The sequence below is a fragment of the Staurois parvus genome, unplaced genomic scaffold (assembly GCF_062004578.1).
Source record: "Staurois parvus isolate SC_StPar_1 unplaced genomic scaffold, SC_StPar_1.0 ptg000578l, whole genome shotgun sequence".
Classification (NCBI taxonomy): Eukaryota; Metazoa; Chordata; class Amphibia; order Anura; family Ranidae; genus Staurois; species Staurois parvus.
In genome coordinates this window covers 4,525,631-4,552,109 of record NW_028318374.1, presented here as the reverse complement: position 1 = coordinate 4,552,109, position 26,479 = coordinate 4,525,631, and the positions used below count along the sequence as shown (strand labels likewise).

The 26,479-nt window shown below is 40.6% G+C and overlaps 1 protein-coding gene across 5 annotated transcripts in view; it reads left to right on the top strand.

Moving 5' to 3' along the window:
* Positions 1-26,479, top strand: part of SLC44A5 (solute carrier family 44 member 5) — a 288,360-nt gene that overhangs the window by 171,327 nt on the left and 90,554 nt on the right. For all 5 annotated transcript variants that reach the window (XM_089692177.1, XM_089692180.1, XM_089692176.1 and 2 more), the window contains exons 4-8: positions 3,760-3,844; positions 13,467-13,551; positions 14,501-14,626; positions 19,421-19,481; positions 25,369-25,492. In XM_089692177.1, the coding sequence (XP_089548303.1) occupies positions 3,760-3,844; positions 13,467-13,551; positions 14,501-14,626; positions 19,421-19,481; positions 25,369-25,492 (481 nt within the window). The remainder of the gene's footprint in view (positions 1-3,759; positions 3,845-13,466; positions 13,552-14,500; positions 14,627-19,420; positions 19,482-25,368; positions 25,493-26,479) is intronic.

Sequence of the window (26,479 nt, the reverse complement as noted above, 5' to 3'; positions counted from 1 at the left end):
CTTTTTTTAATCATGTCCTTGTACAGTATTTATGCCTTTAAAGTGCACTTTAGAAAGAGTTTTGAACAGGTAAAATACTTTTTTAAACTTTTTTATGACCTCCGGAACGGATTAATTGGTTTTCAATGCATTCCTATGCGAAACCGCAGTTCGGTTTAGGAATTTTTCGCAGTACGAAACGTCCCGCAGAACGCATTAAATTCGTAAACCGAGGTACGCCTGTATTACCTTCTTGCAACCACAGGTCCAGCACCCCACCATAGTTTTATACTCCCCTATCTACACAGCCCCCAGTGGACCCCACAGCGTGAAACTTGCAGGAGCATGGCTAGGGGAGCATAAATCTTTAGGTTAGAGAACGGTTCAAAAGAATTAATATACACAATCTAATTTAATTCTCCTTTATTATAGCATAATTCTGAATGAAATGTGGTTTTGTAGTTTTCTGAAAGAAGTCTTCCACCAAATACTATTAATTATGAAGGGAGCAACAATATGTATAACTAGAGAGAGAAATATGCAGAACACATTTCCCTTGTGTTTGGAAAGTGATGGCCACATACATATTTATAACCTTCCTTGGTTCAACATTATGACTCCCAGTATTATGCCATAAATAAATGACAGCGGTCATGTCCCTTGATAGAACTGCACAGATGTGACAATTTTGTCGTGTTTCACCTAATAAAATGTTCCTGGTGTGTCACATAAACATGATTCACGGAGGCCCGAGACAATAGATGCTACAAATAGATGTTGTTTCATTAGAGAGAGCACAATAAAAGTCTCATCACTGCAGAGAACATTCAACTCCTGTCATCTTCACCAACATATTTACATAGTGGGCATCCTCCACTTCTGCAACAATGGATGGCAAACAGCATGTTCATTTATAACTACATCATGGATTTGCTGTGAAGCGGACGCAACTGTAAGTAGTCCCAAAATATTCCTCGTACTTGGGCAATGTTAACACTGATTAGTCACGTGAATGATTGTTTGATGCTTATGTCTTCCCAGCATCGTCTTTCATTTACTGGCACCTTAAAGGGTGATTTTGTAGGCAGGTGCAGTCTGTTTTATCCTCTATAGGTGGCACTCGACCTGAGTGGTACCACAACCTGGAGAGGACGTTCAGGAGAAACACAGTTTCTCTATTGTTTCCTGAATCAATGGAACAGTGCTCCAGTTGGCTATGCTGCAGCCATGGCAGCAGCAATCTTGGGTTGACAAGGTCTTTATAAGTCCCTGATCCCAGGTTTTGGTGCGCTTTTCTCCGAGTGGCTAGTTTAGGGAGTGAGCCCCACTTTCTAGGGAAAGTAACTAGCGGTAGGGAAAGGTTTCAGATAAGGGACAGACTAGTGACTTGCTAAACAGTACAGAAGCCTCCCCTCTTGGGACCAAATGGGCTAGGCCCCTTTTCACCCTCTGAAACAGACGCTGTCGGCACCTCCCCACAGCCACATCTGACTGCATTGAATTGTTATTTCCCTAAGTGGCACTCTCCCGCTAGGGTGTTTGTAACGTTGCCATTCTACTTAATACAAGTTTCAAGTTTTTACTGCAACCGGGTGACTGACACTGGGTGTTCACTACCCACACCACGTTGTACCTTCCCACAAGTTCACCAAAAGGAGAACTTTAGCTTTTAACTTTAACTATAGGTGGACTCTGTTGGGCTGCAAAATAGTTGTTACAGGGACAGAATCCCTGTCAGGACTTCCATAATCTCTATCAGGACTTCTAATTGTGCTTACAGAATCCCTGCCAGCACTTCCAATGGTACTCACAGAATCCCTTCCATAACTTCCAATGGTACCAGCAGACTCCCTTCCAGAACTTCCAATAGTTCTTGCAGAATCCCTGCTAGGATTTCTGACCATAAGAGGTATTTAGGCACCAGCCTTTGAAGTGGCTGGTGGTGTGCCATATTGCCAGATATTCTTCAGGCAAAATAACTACTAATCTTGATTACCTTGCTTAATACCAGGGAGGATACAAACTAACGATTTTTTTAAAAACATCAAAAAAATCTGATTTTTTAAATAATTTAAATTGGATTTTTTTTAATTTTTTTATCAAATTTACTTTATAACATTCTTTTGGAGTAAAAGTCTGTCTAAAGATAGTTTTCTATTTAAGATACATTAATAATTTAGTTTATTCAGCATGAAATGGAGCTTAGTTATGTAGCATGAGGCTGTATATTCTGCAATATTTAAATTTTTGGTAAACCCATTCAATGAATCCAAGCTCTGCAAGCTGAGATGACATGCACTGCATTGATGCATTCACACAGTTTCACAGTAACCATGAGAAAAAACATGAAATAGAAGAATTTGAGTCGTTCTCCAGCTATGTGTGATTAACCTATTAACCTAAAATCGGTTCTGATATCGCTGTTTGGCTTTTTTGTGCATGGGCTTTAGGAGAGGCTTCCTTTGTGGATGACACCCATGCATGCCATTCCTCTATAGTGAACGCCATATTGTATCACACAAAACGATCACCCCAGTTTGGCTTTCTACTTCTTTAGCTAGGTGCAGTGAACTTGCACGGTGATTTTCTTCAACCCTTCTTATAAGAAGATGCTCCTGTAGAGGCGATAACTTCCATGGACGGCCTGGATGTCTCTGTGAGAGGGTTGTAATTCCATCTTTGTAAAATTTTTGTATTACTTTTGCTTAGAGTTGCCACCTCATCCCTTTAAAACTGAAAACATTAATTACACAGGGTCTATGGCTTATTAATGTGGTAACTAAACTCACCTAGTGCCTTATCTGCATTAAATTAGCCTCAGAACCTGTATAACTAATATATGTTCGGTTTTAAAGGGATGAAGTGGCAACCCTACTTGCTAAAGTATTCTGACTGATGAGTAAAGATTTGCTGATTCATCTTCACCTTTCCTGTGTAAAGAAATGATTTTCTTTCTCAGGCCTTGTGACAGTTCTCTTCCATGTGGTGCCATTGGTGACAGCATGAAATGGGAGGGGTTTTCTTTGTTAAGTAACACCCTTTTATAATCAACTGTCTTCTGGACTCCTGTTTAATGAATAATTAGACTCGCCTGTAGTTGAATTCTTGTTAATTAGTATTTTGCTAAAATTGAGCTTTGTGCCTAAGACGTTCATTGGGGTGTATTCATTTTTGCAACATAGCCTTGAATAAAGTTGTTAGAAAAAATTATTTTTTGTGTGCACATTAACAAATCTTGTTTGTAATCAATGGCCGGCCTTTTTTGGGAGTATTTTGTAGTATAGTGTCCCATAGAAAATGTTGGTTCTGAAAGGAAAGTAAGGTTTTCTGTAATATCTGTTGGGGTACAGGGGCGGGCTGACAATTTGGAAACTCGGGCACTGCCCGAGGGACTGGGGTCAGTAGGGGGCCCCATGAGATGCCCCTGGTACCTTTTTCATAGGCTTTTTTGAGTTTGGGCAAGGACACAGGGGCCCCATGATCCCCCCCTATTGCCCGGGGGCCCCATGAGTTGTCAGTCCGCCCCTGTTGGGGTGTACTCATTTATGCTGACCACTGTATAAACGAATCATGGGCAGACTTGATGGACCCCTTGGCCTTTTTTCTGCCATGATATATATATATATATATATATATATATATATATATTTATATGTTTTGTTTTTAATTTTAGGTCTTTTAAACCTTATGAATTATAAAATGTGCTATTTTGAAGGGTTGTTACATTTTTTTTTTTTGGCTTAACATTTGTTTTTTCCAATTCTGTTCTTTGCCTTTCAGCATGGATTCATGGGGACCCCAGGAAAGTTATATATCCCACCGACAGCTACGGGCAGTTCTGTGGACAGAAGGATACGCCGAATGAGTAAGTATCTATTTTTGTATGATGTCCTAAAAAAGATCAGATAATTATTACTTGCTGTTTGTCTTTCAGGCAGCTAATAATTTATACAACACTTACGCCTGCAAGGGCCATGCGATTGCTGTGACCGCTGTCTCTGGAGCCCTCTTGTGGAAGCAATTAGTAGTCTTGCTCAGTACAGCAAAGAATTGGAGTGATGATGTGCATATGCCTTCAAAAACTTTACAAGCCTTCACAAATTATTATTATTATACAGGATTTATATGGCGCCAACAGTTTGCTCAGCACTTTACAATATAAACAGAGACAATAACAGCAACGATAAAGTTTAATACAAGAGGGTTAGGAGCAGGGGCGGACTGACAACTCATGGGGCCCCTGGGCAATAGGGGATCATGGGGCCCCTGTGTCCTTGCCCAAAGTCAAAAAAGCCTATGAAAAAGGTACCAGGGGCATCTCATGGGGCCCCCTACTGACCCCGGGCCCTCGGGCAGTGCCCGAGTTTCCAAATGGTCAGTCCGCCCCTGGTTAGGAGGGCCGTGCTCCTTGGAGCTTACAATCTAAGAGTTAAACATGTCACAATAAAAAAATAACTATATAGTGACGTAAACCCCATCACAGATGTGGGTAATTGGAACTGATGAAAAAGCATCAGCAGATGTTGCTTCAGTGAAAAACAGTCATAGCGGTTGAGTTACTAAAGAAAAATAGGCTGTTCAGTTTGCAAGAGAAGTTGCCCTGTGCAAAGGGAATTTCCCCCAGAGATTATTGAAGGTGTTGAAATTTCACTTTGTAAAGAATACCCAATCTCATGCATGGAGTTAAAAAAAACCCAGTAATTTTGCTTGCACGTGATTGGATGATGGAAGTCATCAAAGCTTCATCTCATTCACTAAAGTCTGACGAGACGTCTCTGGCCGAAGGAACAGTCTATTTGTGTTTAGTAAATCAACCCCATAAAGTCTAATTTGACCACCTTTCTTCCCACCTTCTGGTCCATGAAGCAGATCTTACCCCTCTGAAACATCTCCCCTGTCTATCCCTTCTCCAGTCCTGTGCATGGATAGCTCTCTTTTTTGTTTTCTTTATTTACTCATATTTTTTAATAAACTGTCTGGCTCCGACCCCCCCAGCACGTCATTCGCCTAGGCAAATGTCGCTCACTGTCCTCCCTTTGACTCCTAGGATATGCATACCATTAAGTAAAGGAGGAGAGGACCGGCTTATGCAGACCATACATGGGTTGAATTCTGAACAAATTTTCTTTAGAAAATCTGAAATTTTGTGCGTTTTGTAATCCGATGGTTTCACCATTGATTTTCGAAATTCGACAAACCAAGCCTTTCTTCAAGTTCACATGTAGCTACAGAAAAGACTTTTCATGGCCAAGAATTTTCGTTTCATTCCAGGTTGACGGGGAAACCCAAAACTCATGGGTTTCAGTAACATTTTGACTGCTGAAGCCAGATTGTAAAGTAGATGTTTATTATACAAGCATGTAGCTAGACCTCCATGCAGGGAGAGCAGAACATTACATGGTGTTGGATTCAAAGAAATGCTCTGTCTGTCTAGGGCTTTCTAATACAATTTATATGCTCTACAGTGGGTGGTAACTAGCTATCTGATCTTTCTTTGAAGAGTCATCTGTATCTTTGGTGTAACTCATTGAGATGCGAATAGTACATGTTATTGTTACTTCCATTGTCCTTTGGGTTTAACAGGTCTTCAAAGGCTGTGATAATAATCTTGTAGACAATAGGTGGTGTGAACTGGAAGTAGAAAATGTTGAGCCAGCAGGAGAGAACATGAGGTGTGAAACTGTTGTTTCTCATACAGAAACAAGGAAATAAAATAAATAGGTTGTTAGGCCATCTAATTCAATAAATGGCTGCTCCATTTTCCCTTACAATCCCTCCTCTTGGACATCATATTGTCCAAACAATTATCCCTTCCTAAAAAGAAATTTGAGAAACATGTTTGCTTTACAATTCCTCCCTTAAATTCTCATACATCTCACTTTGTTTGCCTAATATTTCTTTCTAGTCCATATTTCTCCTGATTTATACATCCAATTTACTTCTGCAGAAAAATCTAATTTTGCTTCACAAAGGCTGAAAAATGCAAAACATTAAACAAAAATTAAAAATCAAAAAGTCTAAAAAAAAAACTGTGTGTTGGGCTAACTGTTTATGAACGCCAAGTCTGCAGTTGATTCCTCCAATGTATCCCTGACAGCTAGTCCTCCATAAGACTGTACTGCAACACCTAAGAACTCGTACAATGTTCATACATAATATTTTCTTCAGGACCATCGCAGTCCACATGACAAGAAACTTCAGGTAGGTGTGCAGATCTGCTGCAATTATAGCAAATTGAGCTTTGACTTCTATTCATGGACAGCTGAAATGATAAGTGGAAATGTTCTTCAGATACTCAAAAGTTTTGAAACCACTTTTCTCCATCACTGTTGTTTGTGGCTGATGTCAAGAAGTCCAGGAATAAGGGAGGATATTTTTGAAGATGGCGTCATTCAGATTGCTAGTCCAACATTAGCTATTTAACAAAAATGCCCATGAAGCCATGGCGTTTTTATTTTTCTGCCGAAGTAAATCTGTGTTATAGAGACAATAAGACCTAGAAAAAAAAGAAATACATCTTAATATGAGGAGAAACCACTCTCACTTTGTATAATGTGTTACTCAGTCGTCATCTTAAAAAGGGCCTATCATGTATGGCTGGGATCAGTGACCTTACAGTTGACCAGGAACATGTAAATACAGAGACAGGAGACTTGGAGAGCACAAAATACAGGACTTAGAAGGATGGCAGGAGGACAGTTCAGCACTGGGGTACTGGTTTTAAAGTCAAGCAGGACACAAAATGCTAGTAAGAAACACTTGTAGCACTGGGGATCAGGGCTCACAGGGAATGCAGGCACACAGGATACAGCTGATATATCAAGGATTCTAAGACAGGAAGGATACCCAACAGTATCATCTGGGGAGAACGCAGCATGTCCAACCATGTAACAAAGGCGAGGGCCCTTGTAAGGGCCGAGGCGCAGAGTCTAAGGAACTGCCTTGTCTTCTCCAGAGCTCTTGAAGGTAGAGATGGGTTTGCTGCAGACAGTCCCCAGGTTGCGGTCCTCGTACTCACCCAGGCAGGAAGCTACTGGGAATTACTAACTGATAAATAAGAACCCCTTGCAGTGATGAGGCACAGGGATCACTGGACAGTAGGGAGCTCAGTTCAAGCTGACATGCATAGAAACACACAGACACTGGGAACAGAAAACTAGGAGTAGGTAGTAAAGCAAGCAAACAAACAGGAGTCTCTAAGAGCAGATAGAGATGTACGGTGACACCAAACAGGAAACAGGATTGAAACACATTCGGAGACACAGAGACAATCTGCTAGGACCTTTAAGGTGTAAAGCCTGAGGCAATGAGCCACATTAGAATGAGAAGAGATGGCCTGGCTGGGCTCATTAAATCAGCAGGAGGTTAAGTAGCCTTAAACACAAGTCTTGTGGGACAATAGGCAACAGCAGAACCTTATAATTTAAAGTCATGGAACTACATGTACCAGCATACCCCTGCTGCTCTTTGGAAATAGAGGAGACAGATCTGAAGAAAAGCTGAACATAGAACATAGATTTAATTTAAAATCTTGACAATATCTAACTAAGCTTAACAATCAATATAGTAACACTAACACACATTCATTATATTTCTTAGGATATTATAGGTGTTAAAATAGAGAAACAATTATTCAACTCAATAGTCAAACTTTCACAATAATATAAAAACTTTATAAGATAGAAAATGCTCAGTTCTATTGTCACTGGTATCAGGGGATTTCTGGCTTTGTCTGGTTCGTTTGGGGACCTCTCTTAGAGTGTTGAACTCGTTAATACCAGAGCCCATACATGTTAGATCAGAACACACAACAAAGAAGATCTAACACCCAATAAATAGGAAAATAGGAACTTCCAAAGAAGGTACAAACTTAACCAACTACACCGATATCAGCTAATGGGGGTGAAACATTTAAGTATTTACAAAAGAAAACAGAGTAATAAAACAAGGAAGAAAACAATTTGGAATACTTCCATTGGTTGATTTTTTTTTATGAAGGCTGTGATCTTCCGTTCTGAAAGCCTGAAAGAAGTCCAAGGCATTGATCTAATCTGATGAATAAGCATCAATTACATTTAGTAACAAACATGACACTTTCCTCCTAATAAACCAATGGTTAAAGATCTAACAACAAAACATACAGTACATACTTTTAAAATTTTCTCTCTTAGTTGTTCTAACAGTGCACTTTTCTAATACCAAAAATTATTGACGTCAAATTAATTATTACCACGTGGATTTTGTTTATGGTATACCATTAAGAAAAAAATTATTATTATTATACACCATGGTTAAAAATGAGCAGCTCAATGTAAATCTTTTTAGTAAGCTACCATTTGTGTGCAAGAGTTATACTTCACCATACTGAACACACTGGAAACTTCCAAAACTGTATCTTCTAAAAAACAAACACAAGATAGTGAATACACATAACAATTCACTATTAACATCTGATTTCCTTTTAGAGTTCACTTGGCTCAGTAAATTTGCATGACCATACAGCTGTTCTCATTCACAAACCATGCAATTAACCTGTGTTAAAGAAAAAGGGGGGTCAGCACTCCGTGGGCTGTCAGCACCTTAAACATATGAGACAGCACTCCTGATTTTTAAACTTTAAATAAGATCAGAGAAAATGCTTTTTACATGTCACTAATTCTTTTAACATTCCCCTTGACTTTTTATCAATTTTAATAACGGCAACGGGTGTGGTGGCTTAAATGTCCAAACCAATAGTTACCCCAGCAAGCGTTTCACAATTTGTTTAAACTTCTAAAAGTCTCAAAAATCAAAATTTAGTAATTTTAAGGTCAAAATGTGTTTATCTTCTAGATGTTGCCATGACCAACATGGTATTGACTCGTTACCTTTACTTGCAACATCACATCACCTTTAAAACATAAGTAACAAACACAAAACAAATCATTATGCCACTGATATTGAATCAGTATTGTCAAATATTTTGCTGACACGACACTTTAGGCACATTAATACAGTCAACCCAGACAATACAACATACAATCCATGGATCTCACACATCTTATCACAACAACATACTCTCACAATTAGCTTGCTTAAATTCTAGACACAAATATGAGCACATTTCTCTAATAAGGCTGCATTCTCTCTCTTATATTTTTTTCCTGGACTGTACCTCAAATCTATATATAGATCTCATTATTTCCCCTTTTTTTTTTTTTTTTTTTTTTTTTTTTTTTACATTCTTTCAAGAGTTTAAGGTGAAATTTCCCTTCTAGGGGTACTAAACCCCTGTGTGCCTTGGTTCCATTCCTTGAGGGATTCAGCCACTCCTGTTCCAAAGTTATATATCATGTACTTTGGCAATCCAGGAGGAGCTCCCGGTGGGATCACACAGATACCCATTTGGGGTGTACACGGTGGTACAATTCCCCATCTCACACGGTGGTGAGACTTCCTCAAGAATTAATCTATTACTAAGCCCCCACGATCAAATGCAAGATACGATATACCTAGATAATGTCAGAATTCTTCTATTACTAGGCCCCCACGATCAAATGCAAGATACGATATACCTAGATAATGTCAGAATTCTTCTATTACTAGGCCCCCACGATCATATGCAAAGATACGATATACCTAGATAATAGCAGGAACCGTATATCTGGCCCCCAATCCTGGCCAAGGATATATACCAGACTATACTATGCATAAATCAGCCACACAGACCGAACAGGGACACCTCAGTCACATAGGCTGAGGGGATTCGGTTATACAGAGTAAAACAATTCAGGAATGTAAAAAAAAAAAAATAAAAAATACTTCTTTCTACAAAAAGAGAGACAGCCCACTTATATGTATAACACATGGCAGCGCATAAAAAGATCAATACAGTACAACCAAAGCAACCAAAATTTCAATAGGAAAAGATTATAGAACTTTTTAGAGAAAGTATAGTATCTGACAGCTCTGTTTCCCTAAAAAGTCTTCCACATCAGTTTATAGACACTGCTGTAGAATAGAAAAGACAGTTCCTCTACTTATGGTGTGACTTTATGGAGAGCCACGCAGAAGAGAAAAAAGAAAAAAACTTCATCAATCAAAACTGGTACTAATGTTTCAAGCAGTGCTGTTTTTTAAGCAGCCTGTCACCCATGGTAATGGACCACGTGGCCCCACCACACTTAGTACCTTATCAGTCATACCTCAAGATATTTTGAGTCAGAAGACCTGATCCCTGACCTGCCCAGTCGCCCGGTAACAGGAACTGCAGAGATCCTACCTAACCACACATTGCACCTGAAATAGGGCAAATCATTCAGCAGAACACATTCATGCAAAAGGACAGTAATAAGTAACAGATAGTATAGAAAGTAAAAAGAAAATAAAAAAATTCAACAGTCAAGGTTCTTGGAAAGGGTACTTTTCCACAACATCGACTTTACAGAGAAAGGCACAGCACAAGGGGAAATCATAGTAAGCAGAAAGTTAGCTTACCAATGCCAGCAGAGATGACTTCCCAGGTTGTGCTGTCCTTCTGTGTCTAAACGATGTCTGTAGAGTTTCCCTTTCCGGCTCGAAGGACCAAATTGACGGGGAAACCCAAAACTCATGGGTTTCAGTAACATTTTGACTGCTGAAGCCAGATTGTAAAGTAGATGTTTATTATACAAGCATGTAGCTAGACCTCCATGCAGGGAGAGCAGAACATTACATGGTGTTGGATTCAAAGAAATGCTCTGTCTGTCTAGGGCTTTCTAATACAATTTATATGCTCTACAGTGGGTGGTAACTAGCTATCTGATCTTTCTTTGAAGAGTCATCTGTATCTTTGGTGTAACTCATTGAGATGCGAATAGTACATGTTATTGTTACTTCCATTGTCCTTTGGGTTTAACAGGTCTTCAAAGGCTGTGATAATAATCTTGTAGACAATAGGTGGTGTGAACTGGAAGTAGAAAATGTTGAGCCAGCAGGAGAGAACATGAGGTGTGAAACTGTTGTTTCTCATACAGAAACAAGGAAATAAAATACATAGGTTGTTAGGCCATCTAATTCAATAAATGGCTGCTCCATTTTCCCTTACAAGGTCACAGCTCATGCTTTTTTCTTTTTTTGGTTATATTTCTCGCACTATTCTCCCATCAATGAGTAGAAATTTGTTAGTTTTTAAAAAAATTTCCGATCACTCAAATTCGATGGTCGCTCGAAAATCGACCGTTGCTATGGCCCACTAATGGTATGAAATTCAAACGAAAATTCTTCTCGAAATTTGACCCCTGTATGGCCGAATTTTGCAGGGTGTCATCTGGAGGCGTGCTGGCTGAACCCAAAACAGCTGGCAGCCTCTCGATGACATCACAGCAAAACATAGTGGTGCAGGACCAAGCGCTGCCAGAAAAGGAGAGAATCTCAGCTGGACCATGCTGGATCCACTGGGTGGGTGAGCATCTGAAATGTGCAGAACTCACTACCAGGTAAGTAGGGGCTTAAAAAAATGGGGGGGGGGGGTCCAAATCCACTTTAATGAGATTACATTTGTATACCTTATTCTGAAGCTGTGGTTGCCGCAGAAGGAGGGTTCTTTTTGATTCTGGATATAGACACTTTCTATGTGGCTGAGATTTCTTTTTAGTAGAAGGTGATGTGGGAGACTAAAAACAACACGTCTGCAATCTGTATGTGATACAATGGAAAATAATTCTCCAAATGTAAAAATCTCATTACATAAAGACCAAGTGCCAGTTCAAACCATGCCCGCTTCTGAATCACAGCGCGTTCCTATGCGATTCACATGCGGTTCTGTGCAGTGCGGTTTCAGCCCATTCATTTTGAATGGGCTGAAATCGCACCGCACCAAAACTAGTACATGCACTACTTTTTAAAATGAACTGCAACCGGTTTACCCGGTGTGGGCAGGTGTGGGCAAATGCAATGTGTTTGCAACCCACATTTGGGGTATCGTTAACTTTTTTTTTTTACACCTGCTGGCGATTGCAAATGTAGTGCGTTTTGCGTGTGGTTTGAATCACAGAGGAGTGCACAGCGCAGCACGTTTCTGTATGATTCAGATGTGTTCATGATGTGAACCGGCCCTAATACAGTAATAACTTGCCATATGTGCTCATTAAAAATACTATAGTAACCAAAATGGACCTTTTAGTAACTTTACAGATCCTCATGAATACATTCCTGACATATCACAATATACAATAGAATATTCTTTTGAGAAAATATTTGTATCGCTTTTTTCATTAAAAACTAGTTCTGAAGCTCCAGTTCAGTGATTTTTCCTTTGCTGAGATGATCAGTAATTAGGCTGAACACTTTATCATTGTAACAAGTTACAAAGTAAGAGGCTGAACTGTGTCAAGCACAGTTGATCTATTTATGAACACAGCCAAGAATTTGCAGAGAGACCAGGATTTACATAATTGTCATCTATGAGCCGGCATCACGTTCACAAAATAGATGGTGACGCTGGATGATGCCCGAACAAAGATGGCGTCGACATTCTGAAGAGCAATGCATATGAAGACATTGTCAGGGAGAGTACTGTGATCTTTGAGAAGGGCAATAAATAACTGGAATTGTTACATATTTATGAGAATCTATACAGCTAACATGAAATAATATACCTGATTTAGGAGGAGATTTACTAAAATTGGTACACACAGAATCTGGTGCAGGTGTGCATGGCAATCAATCAGCTTCTAACTTCAGCTTGTTCAATTAAGCATTGACAATAAAACCTGCAAGCTGATTGGTTATTATGCACAGCTGCACCAGATCCTGTGAGCACCCGTTTTAGTAAATCTCCCACCATGGGGATGATTTACTAAAACTAGAGATTGCAAAATCTGGTGCAAGTGTGCATAGGAGCCAATCAGCTTCTAACTTCAGCTTGTCCAAATAAGCTTTGACAATAAGTCCTCATGCACACGGGACGTTTTTACAGCAGCTGATTTTGACTTTTGACTTTTTTTTGTACAGCATGTTCTCCTATGTGTCCATGCACACATAGACTGTAATCAATGTTTTTGGCTGGAAAAAACCCAGTGGGTTTTTAGAGGAGCTTTTTAGCTGTAAAACCGCTCTAACACAGCAAAATGTGGTAAAACATTTCTTTAGTAAAAAAACGCAAAAAAACACAGAAAAAAGCGTCAAACTACGGCAAGACCCCGCTAAATGCTAATGCAAACCACTAAAAAAACGCTGGAAAACTCACCTTTTTAACATGACTTTACACAACTAGCATTACCAGCATTAATAAATTGCCCCGTGTGCATGAAGCCTAAAACCTGGAAGCTGATTGGTCTGTATGCACAGCTGCGCCAGATTTTGCACTCTCCAGTTTTAGTAAATCAGCCCTTATATATGTTCTATATATGTTCATTATAATAATTACAGTTTTAATGTTGTAAGTCTTTAATGTAGTTTCAAAGAGAATACTTGTGTTATGGAATAAACAAATGATTGATTTATCGTGTGTTTATGATTTATTTTAGGAACAAGACACTCTTAATGTATTTTAATATCCTGCAATGTGCAAGTCCGCTGGTGCTTATCAATTTGCAGTGCCCTACCATTCAGGTATGATGAATTCATCAGTGCACACATAAGCAGTTAAAGCAGAATTCCAGCCAAAAATAACAGGAGAAATATGAATAGCCCAAAATAAAAACATATATATATATATAAACTTTTTAGAAAAAAAAAAAGCTTTTGCTGCAATATTTATATATTTTCCCCTGTACTACTTTTTCCTACTGCCAGCAGAACAAGTGTCCCTGCTGGAAGATTTCCCCTCACTTCCTGTTCCAGTGACAACTGTAAAATGTGGGATTTCTCATCACTATTGATCCAGGTGATAGATAAGAGAGCTTGAACCTTCCCAGTGGGCACACAGACAGCAATAATAACCTGACAGGGGTTTTAAAGCCTAAGTTTACCTAAAAAAAAAATTAAAATAAATAAGCACAAGGGATATTACTTACCCTCAGTGATATGTGTCCCTTGTCCTTCTGGTTCATTAGTAATCTTTCACCGTGCCCCCCCCCCCCCCAGCTGCCACCCGCAGTGATATGTGTCCATTGTTCTTCTGGTTCATTAGTAATCTTGCTCCGTGCCCTCCCCCCCAACTGCCACCCGCAGTGCCATAATCGGTGAGGCGGGGGTTATCAGAACTGTGAATGTTTACATTCATTGGTGAGATCGAACCGACCATTCTCACATGTGTCAGCCATACTTTAAAACGAACCCTGGAAGACCTATTTTCTTGAAAGACTGCACCCTCCAAGTAAAACATAACAAAATAAAGAAAGCATCAGAAGAAAACCTAGAAACTGGCTTGGGTGAAGACCCTGGGCAGGTAAATGTCTGTTTATTAAAAGTTAGCAGCTACATTTTTTGTAGCTGATGACTTTTGATTTTCACATACCCGACTGAAGCTCCTCTTTAAACAATGGCTGTGTAAATCGTAATGTTTTATACTCATGTGTCATGCGTGATTGGCTGCTGACTCCATTGTCTTTGTCTGCAGTTGTGCGTTTCCAAGTGTCCGGATAGATTTGCTACCTACCTAGACATGCAAGCCAACTGGTACAATAGCAGCTACTGGGAATACTACCGGCAGTTCTGTAAGCCTGGCTTCAACAACCCCAGAAAGGTGAGTGGAGATGGAGAAATTATTACATAAAATAAATGTTTGGAAAAGGCTTATGCACACGGCCATACTTAAAATACTCATATCTACACTGGATTTTGCCACTAGAAGAGGGTTTCTCCACCAGGGTTCCATGAAATTCTAGGATTCCTCCTGAGGTTGCTAGGGGTTCCTTGAGCAATGAGAAATTTCTGCCTCTCGGATAAGTTCTCACTGACACCAGTGATCTTTTTAGCTATCTGTACGGGTGTATTTCTTCCCAATGTGGAACTCTTATGATTGATATCCACCAAAAAAGCTGGCTCTACATATATTTGGAAAAGGAGGAACTCATAATACCTATTCCTGGCCTCCTAATGACCGTCCCAGTACAAGAGCTCTTCAGCTTGCAGTTGGCTGTACTACACAACAAAAGGATGCAGTATTACTTCGAGTAGACAGTGCTACTGGTCTGGGAGACTACTTACAGCTTCACATAGTGCTATCCCTTGTATGCTGAAATCGGTGATTGATGTCTGTCTAAGGGCGGATTGTTGCTTTTCTGGAAGAACTCATTTAAAGGCATAGCAGGTCATTTCATGGTCTGGATTTCTTTTATCTCTTTGGAAGTCCGAAGAGGTTTCCAGTTGGAGACAAGAAAGTGAAAGTGGAGACCAGGGGCGCACTGACCATTTGGAAACTCGGGCACTGCCCGAGGGCCCGGGGTCAGTAGGGGGCCCCATGAGTTTGGGCAAGGACACAGGGTTTGGGCAAGGACACAGGGGCCCCATGATCCCCTATTGCCCCGGGGCCCCATGAGTTGTCAGTCTGCCCCTGGTGGAGACCTGGGTGTAATACCCAATAAAGCGCTTTTGACCATTTTATAAATTGGGGGTCAAGGCAGTTTGGTGAGGAGTTTGGCTCTCTCACTCTGGTGGTGTGCCAATGGTTTCTGACACTGAATACGGTGCTGGGATCCCCTCCTTGGACTTTCTGTATCAATTATTAGTGCATTATTATTCCATAGACTTAATGTATATGGACTTTTTTTATCAAAAAATGTTTTGTAGCGCTGCAGTTTATTATATAGTGTAGTGGTATTGATTTGTAATCTTCAAATCTTTGTGGCTGCTTTTTTATTCGTTTTTGAGTCTGAACGTAGATGTTACATCTCTTTTATGATTTTTAATACAATTCTCACCAATCATGAGCTGTAGATATAGTCATTTTTAGCAGGGGGGGAGGGGGGGCAGAAACATATTTCAAGGATTCCTCTGTGTTGAAAAGATTGAGAAATCTGGACTAGCGGAAGCATCTAGCATAAACAAACGCATGTAATGGCATGCAAACTATTAGCATTTATGTGATGTTAGATGTGTATATGCCCATACAGCGTCTAGAAGCATATAATTCTTCATCCACTTCTCTTCATCTACTAGAATACGTTACACGCACATGCAGGGTTATGTGTAAATATGCATTTGGAGTATAAGCATGAAATACGGCAAAATACTCATGTAGAACACAGAATTTGGGCCTCTTTTTTCACATTGCAGAACGCTGATCTAAATCATGGAGCTAAATGCTCCTATGTACATAAACAAAAACAGAGCAGCATTTAGTTCAGTAAAAAAAAAAAGCAAAAGAAAATTGTGTGAATCTGAAATCTGCATTTTTTTTTTGCCACCCTGGTGCAAGAGCCCTTAGATCGAGGAGACAAAAACTGATAATGCAGGGAAAATCAACTTCTTCAATCTGATTGGTGTTTTTGACCAAAACCTAGGGCGTAAAGGGAGGGTTCTACTGCCAGGGCCCATGAGGACAGGAAGCTCTCGGACCTTTACTAGTATCCTCTTGCTATCTATTGTGAACTTTTTTTGTACAGCAAATATTAAAATTATTAAACAAAACATTTAGTGATTTGTTTTAATAAACTAAAAGAGTCAAGAGAAAGCACAGACAGCCCACTGGTATAGTATGGTACTGTGGACCGCCTGGCGCTCTGCCTGGGTGCTTCCATCAGAGAACTGCTTCTTCACCGCTGGGACACAGGACCAAGGTATTATAGCTGGGAATTGTGCCTAAGAACTAGACGACACTAGCTTAGGTGCAACTGGAACTTTATTGAAAATTCACCCAGAATTTATACCACACAAAATTAGATAAGAGCTTGATCACATTATCCTACACAGTGGAACATTTAAACAGTAATATCATCAGTCGATCTAATAAACAGCTAACATCTAACAGTGATCTAATGAAACAGTAATCTAATTAACAGCTAGCAGCTAACTGTGATCTAATTAACAGTAAGCTAATCAACAGCCAAGAGCCCACCCCAGACAGCCTGGCAAGAAGCCCGTACCCCTCAATACACAAAGTACATTACACATGCTGACTGTCAGGTGTTTGCCTTTCACTTGTATAATCTGTCCACTAGAAAAGTCATCATAAAACTAATACAATGTTCCAGCAGTCTGAAAAAGTGGAATTCATTTACTTTCATAGATTTCTCGAAGTAGATTGTTGATAAATATTTTCGTGGAGGAGCTTCTCCAACCCAGTCTGCAAGAGGACCACCATATCTCCTCTGACCATGAACCTGTACCAGAATAATATTATACCTTTCCATTCACTCCAGAAGGAAAGCTTTATTGTCTTTATTCAGAGAATTAATCCAAGCCTCGCTCTCGGTGTTCATCACAATGTTGTCCATCATTAGAGAATGATCTGCTTTTTCCATGGGATCAGAGACTGAACTGAGCTCTTTTCCATTCTCTGACTGGGAGAAGCAGACAAAATCCCCGGTCTCCTCCATGGGCTATATTCAGTAGGTAGAAGGCTGGTCCCTAGTCCCCTGCAAATGCCTCTGTCCCGGTTGAGTCTGTCATAAGTGCTATTCAATATGTACACCATGTATTGTGGTCAAACTAGTAATGCACTCAAGGGAGTAACAACAAATCATGGGGCCCCATAGCAAAATTTAGATGGTGCCCCTGGAGTCCCCTGTCTATGGCATCTGGCAGTGTCCACTGTGGTATTACTGTCAGAGGTCTTAACATAAAATATGTCTAAATCAAGGGGAGGCAGCAAGAGAGCTGTCAACATATTACTAGGGAGCAACATTATTGATGGGAGTTGTCAGGGAGGAGCAACAGTGCATGGAATTAACTTTCAACCTTAGTGGTAGAAATATTAACCATCAGCATATTTCATTTGATTACATAATTGTTAATGCTCCTGCACAAAATTACTCTTATAACCTAATACAAACTTCTTTAAAGCCCAACTCCAGACAGCTAAAAAAATGATCCCTTGCACTGGGTTTGTGCTTTCACTGCAAGTGTTAGTAGCTTGTTTTGTTTAGGGTTGAGGAGAAACCGGTTTTCTTACCTGATCCTCCACTCCCCCGGCTGAAGGTGCTCCCTCAAGCTCTGGCAGTGGACTGTCCATCTGCATCCTCATATCCAGAGCAGGGCTATGGACCCTGCTCTGATCTTGATGATGTCAGGACCTTAGACCGCTAGAGCATGGGGATGCAGAAACTGCGAGGACCCGTAGAAATCCTCCAATTGGGACACCTCTTCCTGTGACAGCTAAGGCAGTGAAATGCACTACCCAATGTCTAAACTCCCAAAGAAGTAAAATGAGTTAGAGAGTGTGTGTACCAGATGGAGTTGTCTGTGTATTGGACACATCAATAAACTAGCTCTGAGGCTTTTAATATGGTGAGCATGTAGGCAGATGCAGTCTGTTTTCTCCACCAACTGAAGCGGCATTGCATTTGGAGAGGAAGTACAGAGAAACATGGCTCCTCTATGGTTTCCTGGGTCACTGGGGAAGGTATCTATTTTGATGCTGACACCCCATGTGACTCTGACAGCCATCTTGGGCCTATTTAAGGCTCTGGCTCCCAAGCTTGGAGTACATTATGCGTGGGGGTAGTGTAGGGACAGATCACCCATTTGACAGCAATAGCAGTAGGGAGAGGTTGCTGATGCCTAGGGAAAGAGCAGGGACGCACTATCCTTACTGGAAGCCCCCCACTCCGTTTGGACGCAGACTGACCAGGCTGCATTCTATCCCTCAAGAACAGGGTAGGCAACCTGAGAGCCGCAGGACTACAAGTTCCATCATGCCTCTGCAAGTCATAGCTGTAACTGTCACTTTTGTAATCTTTGCAATGCCTCATGGGAAATGTAGTTCCACAACAGCTAGAGAGCCACAGGTTGCCTACCCCTGCTCAAGACAGACGCTGTCGGAGGATCCAAGACCTGCTGCTCTTCTGTTCTCTGCAACATTCCGTGAGTGCACATGGTCAGGTTGCCTTTCTCCATTTAGTTGTGTTGTTTGTAACTATAATACAGTTCTGTTATTGCCACTGCACCACGCTGCACCTCCCTACAAGAAGTTCCCCTCTTTTTTTTTTTTTTTTTTTTTAATTCTGTAGAAGTAGTATCTCCCCCCGCTTTGCCTTTTTGAAGACATTTCTTCTTCATTGCTGTGGATATTTCCCTTCACTTCCTTTGTCTACAGGAAGTGAAGGGAAATGTCCCCAATGAAAGACAGGGCAAAATAAAACCCGAAAAAGGTTTTAACCCTTCCCTACTAGATTCAAAATGAAAAATGGCACTTGAAAATTTAAAAATGCACCATGCTGACCATTTTGTTCACTTATAAAGATGCATAATATATAATAAATCTGAATACACAACAAGAATGGCATCATCCACAGAGAAAACTATGATTGGCAGTTATCTGGTTTTTGTATAAAAGTATAAAACTGTAGAAGCTTTACCTGATCTGTGATTATCTCAGTCTATTGCAGAAGTTTTACGAGATGAAGACTGCCCATCTATGATCGTTCCAAGTAGGCCGTGTAAGTTCTTGTTGATACCACATGTGTTTTAAATAGGAGCATTTTAAATATAGAAATACTTATGGAAGTACGGTTTAAACTGGGCTACATTTCTACCTGGATAAGGCTACACAAGTTAAAGCGTCACTCTGTCTAAAACACAAAGGGTTAGAACCCCTGTCAAGCTTTTGTTACATGAATGTGTAAATCAGAGGTACTGAATTCTACTTCCCAGTAGGTCATGGTTAAAGAAAGTAATTTGCATTCATATGGGGTGCCATAGCTGTGGTAAGGCCGCTCTCAACAAAACGGGGTGCCCTACAGGACCTGAAGTTAAGGATCCAAATGTAAAAAGTTTATTGGGAGAGCCAGATCAATTATCTAAGAGTCCGAAATCTTTTTACATTGGTGTTTGATCATACCAAGACATCACAGATGTTCTCTTCTTACAAGGAAACATTGATATAAAAAGATTTTGGACTGTTTGGTCTGGCGTTCCCATTAGGATTTTTACAGGTTTTATTCAATCTCTGAAAATTTGAAAACACCCTTTTTTAACTCAAACTTTCCCACTTCACATACTGTTCCTTGACAATCAATATCAGCCTTGACACATTACATGGCACAATTGTGATTAAGGCAACTAAGTTATGGATGGAATATGTTCCTAAAACATATCGGAACTGATGATAGCTACTTATATGAATGGTGAAACATATTTAAAGTGTAGTCCAAGCATTACCCACATTTACCCTCAACCCTCCCTCTCTCCCTTGAGAGTATGTACAAGCGTGTTGTACCTTATATTTTTCTTTTCCTTTGTTCCTGTACCAAGAAACAGTTTTAATTACTCCCTGTGATATTTCACAGGGCCAGGTGTAGCCTTTGATCTTGGGGTGCAGTAAAAAAAGTGAGGGGGCATAATGACAACACTGTATGTGTGAGTCACTGACAGTCTATCATAGAGTGTCACGACCTGGGAAATACTAGTATTTATTAGGCTGTCACTGGATTAACGTGATAAACAGAGCCTTTGCCCCTTTATATCAGATGTACTTATCAGCATCCCCCTCTACATCAGGAGTCCTCCTCAGAGTACCCCTTTATTTAAGATGCACTTCAGAGTAACCCCTTACATCAGGGTCCCCATCAGTGTGCCCCATACATCAGGGTCCACATTGGAGTATCCCCTTACATCAGATGTCCCAATCAGAGTACCCCCTTACTTCAGGTCTCCCAATCAGAGTGCCCTCTTACATCAGTGTCCCCATTAGAGCACCCCCTTACATCAGTGTTCCCATCAGAACTCCCCCTTACATCAGTGTCCCCATCAGAGCACTCCCTTACATAAGTGTCCCCATAAGAGTACCCCCTTACATCAGTGTCCCCATCAGAGCACCCCCTTACATCAGGTCCCCAATCAGTGTACCCCCTTACATCAGTGTCCCCATCAGAGCACCCCCTTACATCAGGTCTCCAATCAGTGTACCCCCTTACATCAGTGTACCCATCAGAGTTCCCACTTACATCAATTGTCCCCATCAGAGTGCTCCCTTGCATCAGTGTTCCCATCAGAACACCCCCTTACATCAGGGTCTCCATCAGAGCACCCCCTTACATCAGATCTCCAGTCAGAGTGCCCCCTTACAACAGTGTCCCCATCAGAGTTCCCACTTACATCAATTGTCCCCATCAGAGTGCCCTGTTACATCAGTGTTCCCATCAGAACACCCCCATACTTCAGTGTCCCCATCACAGTGCCCGTTTGCATTTGATCAGTTATCCCCATCAGAGTGCCCGTTTACATTTGATCAGTTGTCCCCATCAGAGTGCCCCTGTACCTCAAGTATCCCTTTACATCAGGTGTCCCGTCCCCATCACAGTGCCCCCTTACATGGATTGTCCCCATCAGTGAGCCTCCTTACATTAACTGACTTCATCAGACTAACTCGTGGATCAGGGCACAGCCCACCCCAGCTCCCCCCTGGATCTGGCCCTGCGTCTTCACCAGGTTTATAAAGTTCTTACAGGGGCAGCTGCTGGAAGCTACTGACCTAGCCATGTCCCCAGAACTGCTCTCCCAAGATTTTTTTCTCCCTACACACAGTATATGGGTAGGCTCTTGAAGTTCATTTCCTAAACCTGTAGAGTGGAAAACCTAGTGCAGCTCTCCATAGAAACCAATCAGCTTCTAGGTTTTTATTGTCAAAGCCTAATTGAACAAGCTGATTGGAAACCATGTACAGCGGCACCAGATTTTGCACTCTCCAGTTTTAGTAAATCAACCCCACTGTTTTTCTGGGAAAGAGTTCAATGTAAGCATGTGGAGAAGGGCATAAGGGGGCAGGGGATAGGTGAAGTTCTGCAGTCCAGCAAGCAGGACTGACCATCCTTGCTGGGACTTCAGTGCAGTAAGGGCACCATGTTCTCAGCCTAAACATGATGTTAGGGGCCCACTGGATTTCTGACAGACCAATGTTTTTTTCTATACGTGCACTGTTTTTTTTTTCATTTATTTTGCCCAAACAACAAAATTGGTTAGGAAACCAATAATGTGTGGTACTAAAAACTAAACGCTAAACATAAACACTATTAAGTGTTATATTCATAATCCAAAAAAATACAAAAAATGACCTTTTTAGCATACAGCTAACCAAAAGTGTGTGAAAATCATTAACACAGATGTATAAAACAATATCAAAATCACACAAAATCAACAGCTTGTGACTTAACCAGAGCCACAACAAAATATTTTAGCACACAGTGTACAGTATAAAAAAAAACAAAAATTGATGTAAAGTGTGTTCCCACAAATTACAAATACAGTGCAAACGTGAAAAATATGTTCTGTATTCCCTGGCTCCCATCGTTACGCGTACCATTCCTCCTTGTGCACCCGGCTATCAGAGCCATGCTTAGCGTGATTTCATCCACTTTTTCCCTTCTGGATATCTCAGCACACCCTTACCCCCGATCCCCCTACTGAAGGACCTGGAGTTCATGTCTGGTAACACTAACAAACATTCTGGCTGCCTCTTAGATGTAGACATATTTTGTTTTCTACACTTTGGGGTTTATTTACTAAGACTGGAGAGTGCAAAATCAGGTTCACTTGTGCATAGAAACAAATCCGCTTCCAGGTTTTATTGCCAAAGCTTAATTAAACACGTTGAGAATAGAAGCTGATTGGTTTCTATGCAGAAGTGAACCTGATTTTGCACTCTCCAGCTTTAGTAAATAAACCCCTTTTTGTCATCTTCTAGATGCCCTTTGCTGTTAGACATTCAACATTTTTTGGACCCACCTATTGAAATTTGGTCGGCATACCAGATCCACCACTTTTTTAAATCTACTATTGCTAAACAAAGGTAGCCTGCATAACCCCACCCTATTTGAAAACTTTTTTATGGATTTGTCTTATGTACCCAACCTCCTATCTCAGCTGTATAAATTACAGGTGACCTCTCCTACAGGATTCGTCCTTTCTTGCATATGTAAGTGGGAAGAGGATCCACAGTGGACTTTCTCCCCAGCCCAAGTCGAATGGGCTTTACTGTTTGCACATGTCTTCTATTGCTAACATATTTCAAGAGCAGGGCTACATGATCTTATGTCGATGTATAGGGTTCCAACCATGCTACATAAAATCTTTCTGCACACATCCAATATGTTCTGGCGATGTGGCCGGGAAGAGGGCTCCTCTCTGCATAGCTTTTAGAACTGCCTAAAAATCCATCCATTCTGGGAAAAAGTATGACAGCTGGTATTTAAGCTTACGTCAGTGGAACTGGACAGTCACCCTATGGGCTTTTTTTTCTTCACCTAACCTTCAGCTTACCTGATATAAAACCTTGCTTACGGAATAGCTCCTAAACACAGCCTGGTCTTATATTCTGGCCCTTTGGAAACAACCAATAACCCCTCCAATCTCTTTGTGGCTGGCTAAAATCAACGACATTGAGCAACAGCTTCCCTCTACCATAGGAAAGAGAAATTTCATATTGTGGTAATCATGGTCAATCTTCATCTGCCACATACCAGGAATTAAAGGATAAGTTCACCTTTATACAAAAAAATAAAAAATGCTAATTTTTTTTGCAGATTTAAAAATGTACATTTATTATTTTGGTTTTTGGAGCCTGTAAACCATTTGATCAGCAGATCGCTGGTGCCATGCAGGTCTCCTGCTGTCCTGTCAGTATATCTGCTTGCCCGTACGGGATGTACAAGCAAGCAGATATACTGACAGGAAGACTCGATGAACTACCACGGGACTCCACAGCACTGTGGTAGTTCATTGAGAACTACAAGCTGACAGCCACTAAGGCTGTTGGGACTTGTAGTTTCTCATTCATAGAACAAGAATGAGTGACACGGCTATGACCATGTTTTTCAAAAATGTGACAGCTAGCGAGGGGGGAAAAGATCCCCCGATAGCTGTCAAAGCTCAAGTTGCTATGAGTAAAGTTCTGCTTTAATATCAGAGGTCTTTGACCTCCTGACTGTTCTGTAACAGAGTACAAAGTTGATTGCTCTTTATTTCCCTGCTTTGATACTGAAAATGTGAATGTTAATCCATGCCTTTGTTAAAGATTAAAAAAAAAACAAAACAAAAAAAACATTTCATATAGTCTACACATAAAACCAAGAAATTGTGCAAGTGACCCCAAAAGGCTTGCAAACCATCTGTCCGTCAATGCTTATAAGGTGAATCTTGTGAGCAAAAAACTGTAACACATCACCGCTGTGCACATAGGCAGCTTACCAGAAGGACACAACCCTCATACATAGGACCTGATTTACTAAAACTAGAGAGTGCAAAACCTGGTGCAGCTCTGCATGGTAGCCAATCAGCTTCTAACTTCATCCAGATTAATTGTGCTTTGACAAAAAAACCTGGAAGCTGATTGGTTTGTATTCTGACCTGCACCAGATTTAGCACTCTCCGGTTTTTGTAAATCAACCCCGTAAGTGGTCATATCAGGCTGTAGTGACATAGGCTCATTCCTTAATGAGACATGGTTCAAAGCGCCTCCACACTCCTCACATCCCTGGAGGGCAATACACTCTACAGAGTGCTACAGACCTCCCCGCTCCACATTGGATCATAAATGCATGTGAAGAGAACAAAGCAAGGGAAGATCTCCCAATAGTGTAAAACTAAAGAGGATCTTTATTAAAAAAATGCTCTTACAAAATATCAAAACTGCAGTGCTGCTACATAGATGAAAACCACATGTATTTCAAAATCCAAGATGTGCATCCTAGCTCCTCCGATGCATTTCGTCACACATGATGAAACACAATACTTTACAGAAGAAGGCCAGTTAAATGGGACTGACTACTATTAGCCATAACATGACCTGGATAAATGAGAATCTTCAAAGACACAAGACGGCTTCCATTACTGAAAATCTAAAAAATTTAGATGCCTGGTTATCATATTGTTCCTCTGGTTTTCAATAATTCATAAGTCACTGACCTGGAACATGCTAACAGATCAGGGGTTTTGACTCCACTGGCTGTGTACTTGGAATTGACTTAAGTTAGAGAAACGGCGTGTCAGCCAGACAAGTATTTTTTTTCAGATGATGGTCAGCATTGGCACTTGGGAACCCATAAATATATCTGTTGACAGGTTCCCTCTATGTAAAAATGCAGAAAGTGTACCATTAAATTGGGGCAGATGTATACAAACTTTCTGTGGTCAGCTTTTCGGTTATAGCAAACGTGAAGATCACAGACATAACAAAAGGGCCCCACATTCCTTGAATAATGGGATGTATCTAGATTAATACAGAATAGGTGTCTTGCCATGTCTGCATATTGCCTGTTGTTTGGCCTCTTCACAGCCATTTCAGAGGTTTACCATTTTAGAATGTTCTGACCTTGTCTCTTCTTCTTACAGTCCTGCAGAGGTGCTTCCCTGACTTCTCCACCAGGAACGGCATCCTAACTGTTGCAAACAAGACAGAATTTAAAGACGGAGAGGGGAAAATGAGAAACGTTACAGTTCTAAGAGAAGCAGCCAAGTAAGATATATTATTATCATGCAGTGAATTGTAGGACTTTAGGAATCAACGGTCAGTCCATCCATCAATGAACAGTCATATTTCACCAATGTGCTAAATGATCAATAAATACAATATTCAAAAATGTGCCAAACTGACAATAAGAATGTCAATATTAAAAAAATGTGCCAATTGTGCAAAAATTATTCAATGTGCAATATGTGCAAAGAATAATAAAAAAAATATAATAAATAATATATAAAATTGTGCAATTTGTGCTAAGGATGAAATTTATATAAAAAAAGCCCACTATGTGATGCAAATCTTGCTGTGCAGAAAAATGTTTGCGCTCACCTCACTTATAGCCAAACTGCTAAGTAAGGCTAAAAACGCTTTTTGTCCTTAATTGGACCAGATGGTGTTTTTCATGCTGAAAAATGGTGTATCAGGATGATGATGGATGGACCGTAATGACACCCTTCTCCAACTGGGGGTCTCCTGGACTCACTCTTGGCCTCACTGAGCCTCAGTGGATAGATAGGGTTTTCTCCCCTCGTCCTGCAGGGGTCTGTATACTGCCTCCACCTCTTTCCTGGTTCCTCATTTCCACTTTTTGATGCACATGGTATTTACTCCTCCCCCCCCCTTTTTTGGCATGGTTTGTACTGCCCTTTATAGGGCATCATTTGCATTCCTCAAGATAGCGAGGTATTTTTGACTGAATATGGTGATGTATGGGGCTTGTCCATTAGAGGCTGACATTAAGGCCCATGGATGAGTGTACCCGTAATTACATATCTTTAGCAAGACAGATTATACTATCCAATTAGTTCTGTCCATGGGTTACCTTTATCTGCTTAATAGAGATTATATATTCCATGTGATAGGTTTATGATCAAACTACAGTGTCTTCTTTATGCCGTAACTTCATCTAAAACAGTATGGTATTTGATCTGGTCTGGTGTTATTAACCATTTGGATGTAAGGTAAAAAATTGTAATGGCATCC